We start from the raw sequence: 18422 nt of genomic DNA, 5'->3' as shown, positions 1-18422 counted from the left end.
CATGGGAAAAAAAGTCATATAGTTTCTCTTTTCCAACTTTTTTTTTTTTTTTTTTTTGTACAACACATGGGGTGGGGGGGGCACACAATATTTTAGAAGTGAATTTAAAACAAAAGCCATGGATAACATACAATTTTTGGATAATTGCATAATCTTACTGAAGTCTTGTCTTAGTACTTCCCTAAATCACCTCATCTTCTCTATGGTGTTCCCTGAGCATTACATTTGACTTTGCCAAGTCAGCTTTTTGGATCAGAGACCTAGTGAAGCATTTTGTACACCCCTGAGGTTCCCCAAAGCAATGGTAATAAGGAAGATGTCAAGGTTGACAACTTTAACCTTCCTCACGTAGAGCACACTTACATTTAAAACAAAAAGGTTGATAAGGCAATGCATTTTAAATATTTAACAGCTACTTGCTTAATATTATTATGCATCATTTTACTATCCAAAAGGGAACATTGATATTTCAGCAGGATTCAAGCCAGCGTACCTCCTTGCTTCACCTACCATTGACTGCTTTTTCTATCAGTTCTTCACAAGCATCAAAGTCTCCCTTCAGCACTAGTTTGTCGTGCAGATCTGTCAACATAGGGTGCTCCAATGCAATCTTGGTTTTCTTCTGCAGCGATTCAAAAGCCTCGGTGTAGTTGTGCTGACGAAAGTGCTTTAGACAAAGGCGAATGGCTTCCTGTTCACGGTACTACTGGAACACAAGAAAACCTATGAGAAGGGTAGATTTTTTTCCTTTGCTTACACTGCAGACGTTAAATTCTTCATTCTGTTTACAAGGTTCGCCCACTGAAACTACAAACTTCCCTGGCACCTACTATTTCATGTTATGAGTTTTCTGCTAGTTAACACCATTTCGTTTGATGAAAATGCACAAGAGGTGATAACAGTGTCACAGTACCAAATCTCCAACATTGTTATCGGTACATTTTGCCTCTTTGGCCTTGTTGCACAAGTCTGCATAAAACACAGAAAGAAGCCAGGAAATAGCCTTCGCTCAAATGTTATGTAAGTGTCATACGATCAAATTATGTAACAAGGTACTTTAGAATAGTAAGTGGGTCACTGCTTCTCTAGGAGCATAGGGAAGGAGTAAGAAAACAGGAGCATACACAGGGAACAACCACCAGCCACCACCACTTGGAAGTGGATACAGAAAGAATGACAATTCACAACCTCAAACCCTCAGCTGTCTTGTGTAAATATATCAGCAGTTCCTAACGCACTTGCCAAAACTATCCCACCACGCCTCAAATATCAACATCATGTCATGTCTCAGGTATACCAATGCTGCCCACCTCTTATCTGATTGTGCAGGCTTATGACACCATGGTCTGGACATGTCTGAGTCTCACAGAGAGTTAGAAGGCTCAAAAACAAAGTAATAAATAATAATGAATTTGATAAAAAGATTAGAGGGGATGGATGTTAGGGATTTTCTAGGAGCTAAAAGTCAGCAGAACTGGAGCTCCAAGTTACACTCCTAAATCTCATAGGCTCTTTAAAAAAAAAAACACAAAACAACAACCCAACCGTAATTCTTTAGCATTAACATACGTTGCCCACTTTGATCGAACTGGATTGGGAAGATTTTTATTCGTGATCATGATTATACACCAGTGTTTTTGTTTCTTTTAAAACAGGTAAAAGGAGATGATGTTTAAAATAAGCCTTTTTTTAGCAGCTAACATTGGTTTAACTATACATAAATATCATTTCCTTCAAAACGCCTAGAGCAAGATAAAATTTGACAAACATTTTGGAAACTTGGAAGGGACAGTGACATTAGATATTTTTAATAAGCTGGGAGTATTAAATTCGGTGACAGGCGTTTTGCTAACTGGAAGAGAAAGCAAGGACTTGGGCCAATAAAAATGTCAGAATGACAAAAGAGTTTGCCAAGACAGCAAAGGGCAGAGTTTCACAGTATCACTAGATATGCAAATGAAAAGAGGGGCATGATTTTGAACAGTTAGCATACCATTTAAAATTTTTAAGTAAATATGCTTAGTACCACAGTAAAAGCTGCCTGGCTTTAAGGTTCAAACCACTCAATGCAAACAGCAGCAAATGAAAGGACGGCCGCCTACCCGTAATAAAGGCCAGACTGGAGTGCATTAAGCTTTCTTACTTTAGTCACGAAACTAAGTCTCCATTGAATAAATTAATGATTTTGTTAGATCTGGCTCACAGTCTAATGGGAACGTTGGATGCTAATTTTGTTTGCTTGTATTTACAAAAGCAATGTGCCCAAGAACAATTTTTTTGTTTAAAAAAAGAAAATGCAGCACAGTAAAGTTCGTGTTGGCAAAATCCAGGAGCATATTAAACATCTCATTGCCTGCAATCTGTAATACAATGCTTGCCTCCTGAGACTGCAAGATTCTTCTGTGCAAAGACTGCATCCCCATCCTCCTTTGGATAGCCTACCATAACTCCCAAGTGCTTTAAAACAGCACTAATTATGCATAGCCGGGCTCAAACGGGCAATGATCAACAGTGGTAGACTTGGTTTCCCTTAATTTCTTAATACTTAACAAAAAAGAATGATGTCAAATATGCAGTCGACTTCAAATAAGTACTGTATTTATTCAACTCCAAGATGGGGCTCCTCACCCCAGTAAATGGGGAGGGGAGGAGGAAAGGCACAGGCACTGAAGAAGGACAGGCATGGGGCAGGCAAGATGCCAAGAGGCACAGGTCAGTGGCGGGTGGTGACAGGGGTGGATACGGGGTGAGGTAAGGGGAAAAGGGTGGGAGTCAGACTGCCCCTCCCCCACACACCCAAACCCAGAAGCCACACCACCTGACCCCCAGCCTTGGGGGGGCCACGACAAATTTAAGGCAACCTTCCAATAATTAGATTCTATACATGGAAAATTATAACAAATTTATAAATTTTCCATATACAGAATCTAATTATTAGGGGGTTGTCTTAAATCTGAAGGTGTTCTGCTATTCACTAGCAAGCCCATGAACAAGAACAGGAGCCACACGTGCATCAGAGGAAGGTCAGTAAGTGCTCTGAGGTTGTTCTTTCAACAACGCCTCTCCTCCCACCCAATAGCCAGGGGTAGGCTGCATTTTAACCATGGCAGCCACTTAATGAGTTGCACTGCAGACTCTTTCAACTGCCACTAGCCATGCTGTTTTTGCCATTTGCTATTTTTTGGTGCACTTTCAGCTCCAATCTACAGCCCTGCAGAATCCGTGATATACGTATAAAAAAGAGGATTACTTGTCTCCCATGTTGGAAGCTGTTTTGCAAAAGGCCTGGAAGTCTCCAGTGTAGCACTGGGGATGGTTGATGAGTAAGCCATTTCAGCTGAAGAGGTCCAAAATCTAGGGAGTTTTAATCTTTAATCAGTTGTTGGTCAAATGTGACAACTGGCTCGAACTATGGGAAACACACCTGTAGGCATCCCTGGGTTTCAAATAAAAAGGTGCCACAACCTTCCTTGCTGAAATCTGTTACCTACAACACTGGGCTAGAGGAAACTGGAATTTGACTGGACAAGGAATTTTAGGAAGACATTTTTTTTTTTTTTTTTGAAAGATGAAAACTTAAGAGGTGGAACAGGATCTGGGGCCGGGATACCCAAGTGCGATTTAAGCAGCTTTGGGTCATTTAAGGGCTCTTACACAGATGTGCAGGGCCTGCTCCGACGCACTGGAAATCCACTGCATCGGAGCAGACTCAATTAACCAAGTCTGCTGGAGCACTGCTGCGCTCCGGCCACCTTCCACGTCGTGTGCATCAGTGTCGCCGCGCGTTGCTGTGCATAAAAAATGGCAGTGGGGCGCTCTGAAATAAAACATGTTTGATGAGCTCTTGTTCAAAGCGCCCCATCATTTTTTCAGCACAGCAACACTGATACGCATGACACGCACGCACTTTTAATTAGTGCAGCTTGCTAATTAAAAGGACCGGCACCACATCCCACAACACATGTAAAAATGCCCTTAATTACCAAGTATAATCCTTTTCCACAACACACAGCAGCCATAAACCGCTTCCAAATCCAGATTCCTCATGCATCTCCACTCTGACCCAGGCAGTTAGACTTGGGCTACACCTTCTTGCTCACAAGTCATCCAGAACCACCTGGATGGGTCAACTCCATTTATGTTTGGGTGCGATCTAGTTCCATTCTGGAAAACATGAGTCATCCTAAATCCTCAAGGGCTTAGACAAAAGATTCGGGCCCCTATTCCCAATGCTGATTATGCATTTTGCATTAATAAGAGTCATTTGATAAATGCACAGACAGCAGTCAGACCAGGCCCGAACCCAGGGCTCCCTTCCTCCTTCCTTACTGGGCTTCAGATAGGCTCGTCCTTGCTCGTTCTCCTTTGGGACCCATTATTTCCAGCCAGTGGCCCAGCTCCAAGAGGAGGGGTGAAGGCAACTCTCACTACAGCTTACCCCCATGGCCTGGTAGTAAGGGCACTTGCCCAGAAGTGGGCAATCAGATTTTACGGGCACCTCAAGTTATTCTCTCCCACAGCAAGAGAGCCATGCATCTCCCTAGGCCAAATAAGATCACACTTCGGAGGCAAAATGTTCTTTTTGAGCTGACAAGGGGGAAAAAAGTCTGTCAGGCAAAATAAGATCTGAAATGCCATTTGCAGTCCAAGAGAGCAACACGGTTTACGGCTGAACTAAGCAGGTAGTGATTGCAGCGCGGTCTTTTCCACAACCTACTAAAAAGAAAGGGAGCAGCTGGGAGGGGAAGTTCCACAGATTTTAATTTGGACTGTTAACAGTTATTTTGAAGGAGCTTGCAAACACATGTGCACAGACATTTTCCAAACATTTGCAATATAACAGCATCTGCCCAAGTGCTCAAGAAATCTCCCTCCTACTATACAGCATGCAAATGCCACAATATACAGTAAGGAAAAGTTTACTTGTGAAGGACAAACAACATTGGACTCGACCTGCTTAAATGTAAACTTCTATTCCATTAAAGATGATCTACAAAGCCCTGGAAAAACTGTACTTAGGATAAACATATCACTCAATGGGAGGACATGGGGGGCAGCATTATTTAAGAACTGCAGCTTCTGCTCTCAAACTCCAGAGCTGTTCACAATAAAAAGTCATTAAAAAACTAAGACAGACAGTTTTAAATGGATTCATTTGTGTTTCTCCAAATTCCCACCCCCATTCCCCCATGATTCCCTAGCAGATACCCAAGGAACAGAAAAGTAATGGTGCACACTTTGACAATGGCACCTGACATTCAAGTAAATATTACTCTGATATGCAGACCTACCTTGCTGTACCAGTTGAGACAGGGCTGGACCACATCTGGATCATCAATACCATTGAGCTCAACATACCAGATGCTAAAATTGAAGCTAGGCCCCCATGATAAGAGTGGAACTGGAGGAGGATGGGAGGGAAGGGGCAAGGGGTAGGGGGGAGGAAGAGAAAAAGAGAAAAAGAGAAAGCGTCAAGCATTCGATGCCTTATTTTTCAGACCTATAAACCTAATTTAAGGTAATGCATTTTAGTTTTAGGAAAAATAAAAACAAACTCTTTATGTACAAGCTTTAGGTTATTGCTTTTATTTAAGTTCAGACATTCTACCAGATAAATATCCTTAAACTGCTACTGAAAACAGTTTACACTGGGAAGAGTGGATGCAGACACAGTTTAGTTAAAAGGGGGTGGGGGCAATGTTTCTTTTAAGCATATAGCAGCTGCTACCTCTGTGTTGCTGTAGCGGTGCACACTGCCTAAATCATCCTAAACCCTGACCCCCAAAAAAAGAAGGGTCAATGTTGCAGTGGTTTTGCTACGTTTGCTACAGAACCACATAGGCATAAGTCGCATGGTAATAGCCCAAATCAGTAGCCTCTGATATCAATACAATCATTATGCCTGCCTACACCCCAAGGCAGCAAAATCTTTGAATGAAATATGCTCCCACAGACTTAAACAGTTCAGACTGGTGGAAACGAACTACAGTAGGTCAAATGGCAACACCCTGACATGGATCTGAGTTATATCTGCAGAGTACAGGCAGTACTTGATTATGGCAGCGGTCTCCTTTATTTCTAAATCTGTTACTGGAGTGAAATGTTAGTTGGCTAAGGGGCAGGATGTTAGACTGGATATTTTGTATTCCCGGATTTGCCGTATCAGGTTGGAAACCGCAGGGAGTAAGTTGCACCCTTTCCTAGTTTTTAAACCACCAAATACAATATTCTAACCAATGAAACCAATACAGTTTTATTTGGTTACTTTTATTTCCTCTTTTGCTTACCAGCAAGGACAAACTGTTACTTTAAAAGGCCCAGAATAAGACTACTCTTCTCTTCTACCCCATTTCTAACACCCAAGGTATAAGGTCATTGGACAGAGCGTTTAGGGTACTTCTTGGGCCATCACAACCCAAACAAATGGTAACCATCTCTCTCACTAGTACTCTTCATCTGGAGAATTGCTGCAGCTGCAAGTGAACCATGATGCTATGCTCAAGCCCACAAGTATAGAGAAAGCTTAAAAGGATTGACCCAAAAAACTTCCCCTTAGGACATGTGAAGCACTGCACCGGTTATTTCCTTATTTCATGTTCTTATTTTTCAAGCTTCTTAGTTTTACAGCTACAACAAAACTGCTTAAGGGCCTAAACTATTTTGACTAATTTTAACAAATGTTCCTTTAAAAATTAAAAGCAACAAAGGTAACAAAAAGTTATGTTTGTTATAAAATCTGAGGCATCTCAGGTGCTACCTCTAAAACAAAAGGTCTGTAGGCAGATCCAATACACATAAAACAATGGTGTAGGTACGCAGAACTCAGCACATTAACAAGACAGAGGACTCTGTGCTATATACCACCTCTTCTGTGCTTATCTGAACGGTGTAGACATACCAGAGAAAGAGGACTCCCGTCCCATTCATCACATTAGTGAGCAAAGGTAGAATTTCATCATTTTTTATGATATAATTACATGTCACCAGTTGCAGCAAGTATTGCTATTGCACTCTTCAGAATAAAAGCATCGACCCCAGGGTGCTAGCCAAATTCCCCCTGGGAAGACCAGTGCTCAAATCACTGAGGCTTCACATCCTCATCCAAGTAGTTTGGATTTTTTATTTTTTAACTGCATGATTGGGTAGGGAGATTGCAACCATAAGAAATTCATACCAGATCAGTTTCAAGAAATTACGGTACTAAAAATAGGGAGTTTAAATGACAGCCCTATCTCAAATCAGAACTAATGAACAGATGTCAAAAATAAACACAGTGCAAAGGCTGATGCGGGAAATGCAGAAACAGAGGATCTTTACTTGCTATTTGTGAGGATCCCATTGCAGTATTGGTAATCTTCACATAACTTCTAGCTATGCCCTTCCAGTCACTATCAGTCCTTGAATTAATCAGCTGATGCACAAGTTTTTCCTCGCGCAGACTTTGGATGGGAGGAATAAAGAGGATGCAAAACTGAGCTTCAAATCAGAACAGCACAAGCACAATTTACTTTCTTCTTACAGAAGCTGTGCAACACTACCATAGCGCGCTCATTTCCAGTTGGAACTAATGGTGTAACAGTGACATCAATTATATTTACCACTGAACTAAGAGCTAAATTTAAAGTATTACCAGGGCAAAAAAGATGTTGAGCAGTAATCAGAAAGATTAAAGACCAGATTAAAAAAAAAGCAACCTCAAGTGTTTTGAGGCTAGATATCCCAATCACGCTATACCTGCTTAACATACTCTGTGCAAATGTTGAGGGAGGGAGAATGGAAAGAAAGGAAAAATCAGACCCTAAGTGCTGCATATGTAAGGGCATATGCTCTAGGCATAATTTTGGATACCTATAGCCCAGGGGTAGGCAACCCCCAGCACACGTGCCAGAGCATGGCATGGGAAGGCATTTTGCTTGATACTCGTGTGCCTCGGGGAAAGGGCTGTGGTTGCACTGCCACAACGAAGATTGGGCCACTCGTGGCTCCCCTGCCATGCCAACATCTTACAAGTTGAGGTTACAAGTGTTTTTGGCACTCTGCCCAAAAACGCTGCTGACCCCGCTATAGCCTTTCAAGTTCAGCTTCTTCAGCCACAGCAAAGCACACATTCAGTATATGTGCACATCCAATGTTCCATTTTAAAAAGTAAAAGCCAACTGTAAATGTATTTGAGCATAAAAAGATCTTTAAAAAAAAAGCAATTTTCTGAATGGCAAAATAATCCACCCTTCACGCAGATAGGTCAAAGGTGGCTCAATGATTTTTGATCTGAAGTTGCCAAAGTAGCAAAATGTCTCATACCTGGGGTTAGTTCCTATTCCATGCATTAGACAACAATGGATTGGAATAGCCCACAAGTCCCCAGAACCAGTTAACGCACCTACTTTTATTACACCGTCATCTTAACTGTAACAGGGGAAAAGAGGGAACAACACAGCACCCAATAAGGTAGACTGTGGCCTACAAAACTCACACCTCCCTGAACCAGTCAGGCTCCAAGGCACCAACCTCCCCCTACTTTCCTTCTGACTTGGGAATAACACAGTCTTAAGACACAAAAATGAAAAAAGGAGGAGGACCCATCCACCTCATGTATCCACTGCTCTTCAGGGACCCAATCCAGGTGGAATAGGTTCATACTTGGGCACTTAGGTGGAACAGGATCTTGCCCTTGGTCTTCAGCATCAGCAGACTACAGAAAATAGGGGCTGAGAATGACAGATCTCAAATGGAATGAGATGCCTTGAACTTGCTTTGAAAAGCCTTGTTGATATATTGAGACTGTTGGAGTCAACATTTTCTACTATTCAGAATACTAGCTACTGCATTCATTCAAGGGTCCCATGCCACACACAGATTTGGAAGAGTCTTTTGTTCATCTTAATTAAATTTTGTCAAATGCACTGCTCCACACAATTCAAGGTGCAAGTGCATCCTCTGATAGCCCAGCGTAAAAATTCTCAGGTTTGATATCAATAGCTATTAACACCACCCTGTAGCACATATGGTGGTAAATATTAAAAAATGCAAAGTGGCCACTCCCAAAAAGGATAAATCCAGTACACAAGCAGCTGCAAATGCACACTCTGGAAAATTTGTAGACACTCTTATTGCATTTGTGACTGGGCTATTACAGCCTCCAAATTGATAGCAAAACTACATAAGCATGACCCAATAAATCATCACTAAATCATTCCAACACATCTAAAGATGCCACCGTGTCTTATAACATGACAATACTAGGACATCGTATTTATATTTCAGTTCATACACACACACACTTTTAAAAGCAAATATTACCCCTTTTGGTTATTAAAAGGTATTTGCTATCAAATCCACTGACCAGTCACAGGCTGAAGTAAGGTAACAGGGTCCTGCAACTTAAAATAGTTAAGTCTAACCACACGTAAGGCCAAAATGGCTTTACCAAGGTGTTCAACCTTATTTTATTTACTCTTCTGCTGGTTTACATATCTCAAAGTCAAATTTTGCAGATTGCATTGCCAAGAAAAATTGTAAAAGAATATGACAAATGAGACATTTTCTACTTTTACGGGAGTTACTGTCACCTTTCCCCACCCCCCTCTCAAAACATTCACTTCCCTTGGCGCGGGGACATCTTGGAGGGGGTTAGGAGCGGCTCTAATGGGCTCCAAGAGAAGCTCCATCCAGACAGTCTCAGCCACATCATGCCGAGAGAGAAGCAGGAACTCTACTTGCGGGGCATAAGACACCCAAGACTGTCTTTGGAAGTTTAACTTTTGCAAATTAAAAAACTGCCTCATTCCTCCATTTTTTCTGAAATATCTCTTCTAGTTCTCCTATCAAAGAAGAGTTACTACCAAACAAGTATTTCTTCAACTGCTCCGGAGGGACTAGATAGCTCACAAAGTTAGTAAAGCTGGAGTCTTCAACCTCCGTATCATTAGATGAAGTTCAGCCAAGCTCAGTGGCCAAGTGTTGTGGTGTGATAATTGGCGTGTTGTGGGGTACAGCTACATGAAAGGAGGAAGCAACTCAAGTCTTCTTCCCAGTTGACTCATGCTTGCATCCCAAAATGAAAAAGAAAAAACCCACAGTACAACTGGCATACCTCTTGGCAGGCTCACCAGAGTGACTCAGTACATCATGGGGACTGAACTCCCCTTGCCCTTACGTACTTACTTTATAGTCATGGTTAAGGCAAAAGAGGCAAGAGAAGGGGGTGGGGAAGAGCCAAGAAAGGCCAATGCAGTTTGGCACCCATGCTGCTAGCTTTGGGAACAAAGCTAACCATTTTCTTTAAAACTCCAAGGCAAATCAGTGCTGAAACTTTTTACCAGCATATGAGGTTTTTATTTTGTTTTGTTTTTAAAGCTTTGCACAGTAACCTATTATATGACCATAAATAGCTCCTCCAGCAATATTACTTGGCTAAGACAATTGCATTTCTTCAATTCACTGTACTGTGCTTTCAGTCCATAGGATTTAAAATATCAAGCTATTATTCCCTGGTAACAGGGCTTCCCTGTGTTCCAATCTAACCAGCCTAGAGATCACGAAATGGAACAGCTATTTTGGATACTTTGCCTGAGTACAACGTAGCCACAAGTGCCAAGACTGGCACCAGTATAAGAGGAGATTATTTTCTACTCAGAATGCTGAAAAAATGCATTTACCTATCTTAATGAATCGACAGGGGAACATCTGTTCATCAATTTTATGCTTCAAGGTGAATGTTTCTTTGTTATAATCATTCTTTAAGCCACTGTGGGAAAAAATAAATAAGGTTACTAAATCTTACCTCGTATTTTAGAACTAGCTAGTAAACGAAATCTAGGTCATGCCTGAAATGTGATGCTCGTCTCATTTTATTATGAACTGCAAGTATGCATGCTGGACCAACGCCTGGATTACTAGCCACCATTTTACCTCCCTGGGACGCAGCATTGTCTGTCTGAGGACGGATCTGAGTTAGAAGAGCTATTCTGCTTCTCTGTGCTCAACTCGCTGCACGACTCAGACAGCTAACTTCTCCTAAAACAAACCAACCAACCAACCTCATCCTTCCCTTTTGTAAGATGGAGCTACAACTACCTCACAAGAATTAATTGGGCTTGCTGATTCTCAGATGAAGTGTTATGCAAGATGCCAAGTGTTACCTTTTGGTTTCAGTTTTTAAAATATACTGAATCCAGTTTTATCAAAGTATAAAGAAGGCAACAGCATCCAAAAAATATATGTTTTTCATTAAAAATTGAATATCTGAACATAGCTGGATGAACTGGCAGATAGTAAAGTACCGTATTTACTTGCATACCACAGGCACCTTCCTCCCCACCCAAAAAAAAAATAGCCCTCCAAAACTGGGCTGTATGTATTCAGCAGGGAAGATGATTTCTGCACCAAAATGGAGGCATGGGGATGCTGAAATGGCTCCAGGGGGCGCTGCTCACTTCCAAGATGCATGCAAAGGGTGGGGTAGAGTCCCATGATCAACATAATTCATCCTCCTACTACAATTGCACAGCTGCAGGTTTAACCCTTGTTGCAGCCACTACCAAATTCAGCAGCAGCTGTGACAAAGGTTAAATCCGTAGCCATGCTACTGCAGCAAGAAGGTGAATGATGCTAACGATGGGACTCTATCCCGTCTGCATGCAGTCAGCATTTAGCCATGGAGAGCCAAGGCTGTGACGGGAAAGAGTCTGGAAAAATCTTTTTCTGTGTTCTACCTTCACAAAACAAGGTGTGTGCGGTATGTAAGAAGACACAGTATTTCATCACTTCCCTTGCATCAAATCCCCCCACTCTAGCACTGAAGTGGCACCAATTTAAAGTTGATAAATTGGCATACCCAGAGTTACTTTGGTTTCCAGCCCCCAACAGGCTACAAGTCTCTGCATGGTTTTGCACGATATCTACACTAGATTCATGTCACATTGGGATGGGTAACTGAGAAAGTGAGCCAACAGACATATGCCAATTCAACAGATTAGCAATGCTCACCAGGGGCCTTCTTCCTTCTAGCCTCCAAATCAACACTGGCTCCTTCTGCATGGCTACACTCTACACCCTAAACATTTTTCTGACTCCTTTTCAATGAAGCAAGAGATTGCTCATTTCTTGTCAAAAAAAACGTATCTGAACGAGCATTCAGAAGCTCTAAATAAAAACCTAAAAAATTGCCAGATGGCTATATTCCATTGAACGTGCATCACTGGGCCACAGAAACAGATTACAGCAAAAGAAAGAATTGAGTTTTGTATTCTGCCCTTTGATCTGTCCATCAAAGAGTAAAGCAGGTAACTAATTCAGACCTGTACAGTTGTAATGGTGCTTCTGTACCAAGGCAGACTAAAACATTTATTATTCATACTGCTACAGAGCTATGCTAAAGCCTTCCATCAGTGCAGACCAAATGTGAGTTGCATCTTAAAACAGGCAGAAAAAAGAAATCTCAGACCATGAATTTTAAACCATGCTCCCAGCTCCTCCAAAGCTCCCAGGAGTTCACTCTTCATAGATCCTTTGGGGGTAGAGCAAGTACAGAAGGTCTCCCGAAGCAAGTTTTGGGATGTATACTCTGTCCTTTATCTTATTACAGTCATTTTCATAGGGCCTGGAACCCCGTGAGCAGCTACTTGCAGGCTTACTGCAGCTTTATTGCACAGTTAGCTGTGCGTCCATTTGGGAGCAAAGGAAAATAAGTGCATTTTGGTCTAGCTTTGGTCTAGCCTCTGATTTACACTGACATATTTGATGAAAGCATCTCTTACCTGGATAAGAGGTCTGTCATATTTTCTTCATTCATCCCACCGAAGACTTTAAACTTCTTTAAATTACAAACGTGAGTTTTCTCATATTTGCCAAATGTGATACTTTGGACTATGGCAGGTCTTTCAAGCTTCAGTATCAAATACTGTAGAAACAAGGTGGGGGGAGAAAACTGAGAATGACTAAGTGTTAAAGCAAAGGCTTTAGAGAATATGGAGAGGAAGAACATTATAGCCTTAAAAAGGTAAATCAAAGCTGGAGAGCAATTTAACTTGACACCCTAAATTATATTGTTCCCACTTATATCCAAGGCAACTTGGAACGCATATTAGGAAGTACTATGTCCTTAGACCAACACGGCTACAACCAAAAACCCAGCAGTATTAGGAAGTACGGCTTTTAAAGAAATCTACCCAAACAGAAAGAGTCAGGTCCAAACAGCCTAATCTAGGTGAAGAGCCCTTGAACCACACAGGTTCCCTCCGAGAGAGTCTTTTCACATCCAGAAGACTGCACTAGTTCGGCTTCAAGTCACACATTAGCAATGCATTTGAATCCCATCTGCAACAGGCTGGGCCATACTTGCAGTTCCTCCCAAAGACTACCACTTTACCTCTGATTTGACAAAGGAAGTTATCTTCCACAACATGCAAAGTTTGGTTTACAACATGGGAACCAAATGCATATTATATACATCAAATAAGACTCAGTCATTTAATCGTTTATGGGGAGTGAAGGGGGGCTTCCAGGCTACAGGGAGACTTGCAGAGTGTGAGCTACTCCTTTCAACTGCCTACTGGGCATAGACGTCCCTCTATGTACAGCGTGAAAGGGGTCAACATTTTGTTTGCTTTCTGGCTGCTTCCTGAAGTTGCCAGAAAGACTGTTTTGAATCTATTTGCAAAGGAGGTATAGCACAAGTAGCTGCAATGTTAGTTCTTGCTAGAACTGCCCTGTAGACATGCCTTAATCTTGATTTAGAACGACCCCATCCAGAGACGGTTCATCCTTCACCACTATCCAGCCTTTTGTCTTTTTTGCTGCAACTCCCTAATACCTGTACCAAGCCAATGTCACAGCAGGTTAATCAACTGGTTTGTTTGTTTGGTAACAACTGTAATCTTTTCAGGACAGGGACTGGTTCTTACTGTGTGTTTTATAGCATTTAATACAACAGGATTCTGGTAGGACCTTTAGATGTTACTGCAATACACAATTCCAATTTAGAAAGAAAAAGAGTTAAGTAAGGGTTTTTGCCAACAAAATTGCTGCATAAATGCCTCTACGAGAAATGCATGCTGAGTACACAAACAAAAAGCTTGCAGTTTGCATTTTTCAGCTATTTTAACAATTAAGCAATACAACAATACGCCAAGTCAAAATATAAGATGTTAATTAGTAATTAAGGATAAAAGAATGCACCAAGCCATTCCACCTGGATTATATGCAAACCTGGGCATGATGCAAGCTGAAGACATGGCATTCCCCCCAAGAGACTATGGGCTCTCTGCAAAGCCTTCTCAATGCCAGATTCCAATAAAAGCCCTTTCTAGTAAAAGCAAATTTGGTATATTTGCATGTCAAAGATCCTCAAGCACCTTCAACTACAGATACAGCACTATTGAAGCAAACTAACTGCTTCAGGCATGGAAAGGATGGAGGGCAAGCTGAAGGAGGTGGCACAGGGCAAGCTAAAAGTAGAAAGCTGTGTGCAAGAGCACCAAGTCCTGTGTGATTTAACAGTGCCTAAGCAACAGAGAAAACTTAAATTTGATTCTGCAAAGCTCCAATGCCAAAAGTTACTTATTGTACAGATTTACCTCAGAAAGGTGAAGGGATGAATCAACTTCACTAAGATTTGAAACTGTCTTGAGGGAGTTTAAAGGGTTTCAAGCCTGATGCTAAGGTTAAGATAAAACCTTTCACATATATTCAAAAGTTCAGCTCCCAAGCTTGCAGTGAAGAATTTGGATTTGGCATTAAAATAAAAAACAAAGCCATGGGAAGGAGACAGATTTTAGCTGAATCCTCTGGATTCAGCATATGTGCACAGTAGAAGACAGACCAACTTAATTAGAAAGGCTTGTACATCAAGAGGCGCAGAGTACACAAGCTACAAGATAGCTTAGACAGCCATCCTCTGCACAACTTCAAAATGAGCCCTGCTGCTTCTACACATTCATTCACCATCTGAGAGCAGAGGCCATCCGACCTCAAAGGGGGAACACTATAAAATGAAAGAGCAGAAGACAGTCGTCTGGACTCAGTGGCTAACCCTGAAAAAGCTAGACCCACACCTGCTACAAAGGTGGTGTTTCAATTATGTCCCCCTTTGCATAGAGGCTATGGATTCCCAACGTCACTGAAAGCAGAAAACTGAGTTGCCATTTTTTGGACTGCAGTGGCTGCTGCCTAAGAAGATTTACAGATATTTTTGCTGTGGCAATTCCCCAAGGTGTTTGCAAAAGAGCTAAAGAGCTGCCATACTTCTCAAGCCCTAAAGGATCCAGGTAAAACAAACCCATGCAGTGAAGTCATGCTGTAGGCACTGAGCAAGCAGACTTCATAAGAAAACAGGACATACTGGCATGTGCTGAAGCGGGGCTGCCCAATTTCTGAGTGGCTGGGGGGGGTCACACGCTCCCCAGCCACATACCGCGTGGGCCATACACTGCTCCAAGGCACATCATGCAAATTCCCACCTCTCTGCCCCACCCCCCAGTTAGGGATGTAAATAGTTAAATGGTTAAACAATAATTATATTTCCACCACTTAACATTTAGTGACCTCTAGCAGGAACAGCCCCAGCCCCTCTTGCCCTCACTGTGCTCCTGACACTGCATGGGCCTCAGGCCCCTGGCAGGCAGCGGGCTTGCCTGAGCCACTAGGATGCACTGCCCGGCTGCAGAGTCGCAGCTTCCCCTCACCCCCACCACATGCCTGGGTCCTGCTGCCATGGGAAGGGAGATGCTGGGCCACCCACAGGGGTCAGGTGGGCCCTTTCTGCCACAGCAATGAGATGCCTGGTCCTATGGTGGGCCATGGCTGCACAAGCATGGCAGGAGATGCATGGAGCCCATCACCGTGCCCAGGCTGCAGTGAGCCAGGCAGACCCACCCTATGGCCAGGAGTTTCACTGCTGTAGCGGGAAGACCCTGCCACATCCCTGTGGGGGGCCTGGCACCTCCCTCCCTATGGCAGCAGGATCCAGTCCCAAGAGGTCCCTCGAAGTTGAGGATGACATCCATCAGCCTTCTCTTTTCAGGGCTTCCCCATGGAAGCCTGCACATGGCATGGTTAGTGTGGGGACCCTGGTACACAGTCGGGTCCACATGGTCTTGGCAGCTGGTGGCCAGTTCAGTGGCATGGCAGACCCCAGGAGGTCCCCAGCCCCTGCCTGGGGGGACAAGGAGAAGCCACGGCTCCACAGTATGACTACTGGCTTGACCACGCTTGTTGCCAGCAGCCTGGGGCCTGCACACTGCCAGGCACATGGTGAAGATATCAAGGGGCTGGGGCCATTCCTGCCAGAGGTCACTAAACTAGGTATGAGCTATTGGTTAACCAATTAAACGATATAATTGGAGGAGGTTAAACGGATATTTTTTTAAATGGTATTTACCTCCCTATCCCTGCTGCACTGCATTGCCACCTGCCACATCATGCACCCCCACCCCTGCACCAGACCCCGACATGCCCTGCACCCCACTGCATGGATATGCTGCATCGCGTAGGCCCCCTCCATGCGCAGATGCAGTGTGAAGGGCAGCCACTCCAGCCCCGGCATCCATGGGCTCCCCCACTGCCAGGAGTGGTGGCAGGCTGTAGAAGTTTTGAGGAGGGAGGGAAAAACTAGAGGACTCTGGCAGCAGCAGCAGCAAGAAAGCAAAGAGGGGAGTGGCACCCAGACCAGGAGCCCAGAGCCTTTACCCCTTCAGGGGCTGTCAGTTGGATAATCTTGTACTCAAATATAAAACCACATGTTCCGAAAAACCCTTTTACTGAAGGCTATATAATAACACCAATAAAAGGGGGAGTCTGCATAAAAAACAACTATAGGCAGAATGCCCAATAGATTTATTAAATAGAAGCTATTCGAAACCAGTCCAAATCTTGTTTACAAATGTTTGTGTATATATTAAATGTTTGTTCCCTAAAAAAGACAGATGGTATTTGGAAACCGACTGGCAGCTATTATGCAAAACCCTGAATGTGGGTGTTAGTGTCATAGTTTGAGTTCAGAAAAAATTATTAGTCCTGAAAGGACAGCAGCTCTGGACCATTCTTCACACTAGTAAATTGCAATTCAGAAAAAAAAAAAAAAAAAAAAAAAGAGAGAGAGATTGCTTAACAGAGTCATACATATTACTGCAGTACCTTCAGAGCTTATTGCATTGATTTTTTTATAGCCTGATCAGGCTATAAGTGTGATACTGGGAGGTGCATTCAGACCTCTTTTGAAGGTCTGGCCCATAACCATGTGCTAAATGTTTTGGGGTTTGTTTTTTGTTGGGTTGGGTTTTTTTTGTGGATGGTAGTAAAATTTACTGTCAGCTGTCTTTTACTAGTTAGGTTTTACAGTTTAGATCAACCCCTTTCCGTTTTTAACTGTGCACTTCATCTTGGAGACAAAAAGCGGGGATAAGGCAGAAGACCAAAACTGGTTTTGAATCCTTGGGGACACAAACTTCTTTTGAAACTGAGAGTTCACGTACTTAAATATACAAGCTACCAATAATGACATGACTGAATACTTTTACCCTAGTACCCCAAACCGGTATCTCCAAAACTAAAACTGTCACACTGTGCTAGTTTTCTTGCCTTTACTGAGTGCTGTTCAAACAGCAGCCCTGTGTTAACCCAGGGGTGACTACATTTTGTTGGGTGGGGATACAAAATAATGCACATAAAGTGGCTTTTATTTCTACATCTGGAGGTCAGGGGCTGCAGCTATAGGTGTAGAAACCCACCCGATTATTTTTGTAATAAAAGACTGAATCAAAACCCCCACAACAAAACACCCCATGCTTTATTTTAAACCTTAATACCCAGAATCATGCACAGGAATTAGCATCACTGTATAGACATTCGGGCAAGTCAGACTGATAACCACAGCCATTAAAATTCTTTATAATAAAGGTCGGGTCTCCAATGCTATCAACTTGATTTCTTACATTTCCTCTGTAAACTCAGAGCTAGTATAAAATAGGGGAGGGCTAAGCCATCTTCTGCCTGAACAGCCTGCTACATAACAGGTTTATTATTGCACATATAATTTCTGGGTCATTCTATTTCCAGAGTGAATCAAGAAAGGTATCTAGCTTCGCAAACCGAACAAACAGCTGTCATGCATATTTCCTTTCACTGGCACTCATTCATGATCAACTCGTGGCTCTCAACGCCACACAAGTCATTTAACTCTACCATAACCACATAGCTGGAAACCCCTTTACTAAATATAATCCACAGGACAGTATTTCAGATGTTTTACCTGTACACTGAGTTTTTAGACTTCCACTTTCAATTTCTTTTGCTTTCAACTTCTTGAAAAGAACCCTCCATCTACTCTGTAAATTTATAATTGTTTTCCTGTTCTACTCAGGCCCAGCATATAGCAGCCAGAGTGGGTTTGGTTGGGTTTGTTTGTTTGGTTTTTGTTTTTTTTT

The 18422-nt window shown here is 42.6% G+C and overlaps 1 protein-coding gene across 2 annotated transcripts in view; it reads right to left on the bottom strand.

Moving 5' to 3' along the window:
• Positions 1-18422, bottom strand: part of MKLN1 (muskelin 1) — a 173930-nt gene that overhangs the window by 114302 nt on the left and 41206 nt on the right. For both annotated transcript variants that reach the window (XM_019509617.1, XM_019509618.1), the window contains 4 exons: positions 12759-12901; positions 10659-10747; positions 5292-5401; positions 511-703 (listed from right to left, as the gene is read on the bottom strand). In XM_019509617.1, coding sequence (XP_019365162.1) covers positions 511-703; positions 5292-5401; positions 10659-10747; positions 12759-12901 — 535 coding nt within the window. The remainder of the gene's footprint in view (positions 1-510; positions 704-5291; positions 5402-10658; positions 10748-12758; positions 12902-18422) is intronic.

The sequence above is a fragment of the Gavialis gangeticus genome, unplaced genomic scaffold (assembly GCF_001723915.1).
Source record: "Gavialis gangeticus isolate Ggan-Ray unplaced genomic scaffold, GavGan_comp1, whole genome shotgun sequence".
Taxonomy (NCBI): domain Eukaryota; kingdom Metazoa; phylum Chordata; order Crocodylia; family Gavialidae; genus Gavialis; species Gavialis gangeticus.
This window is presented reverse-complemented; position numbering and strand designations above follow the sequence as displayed.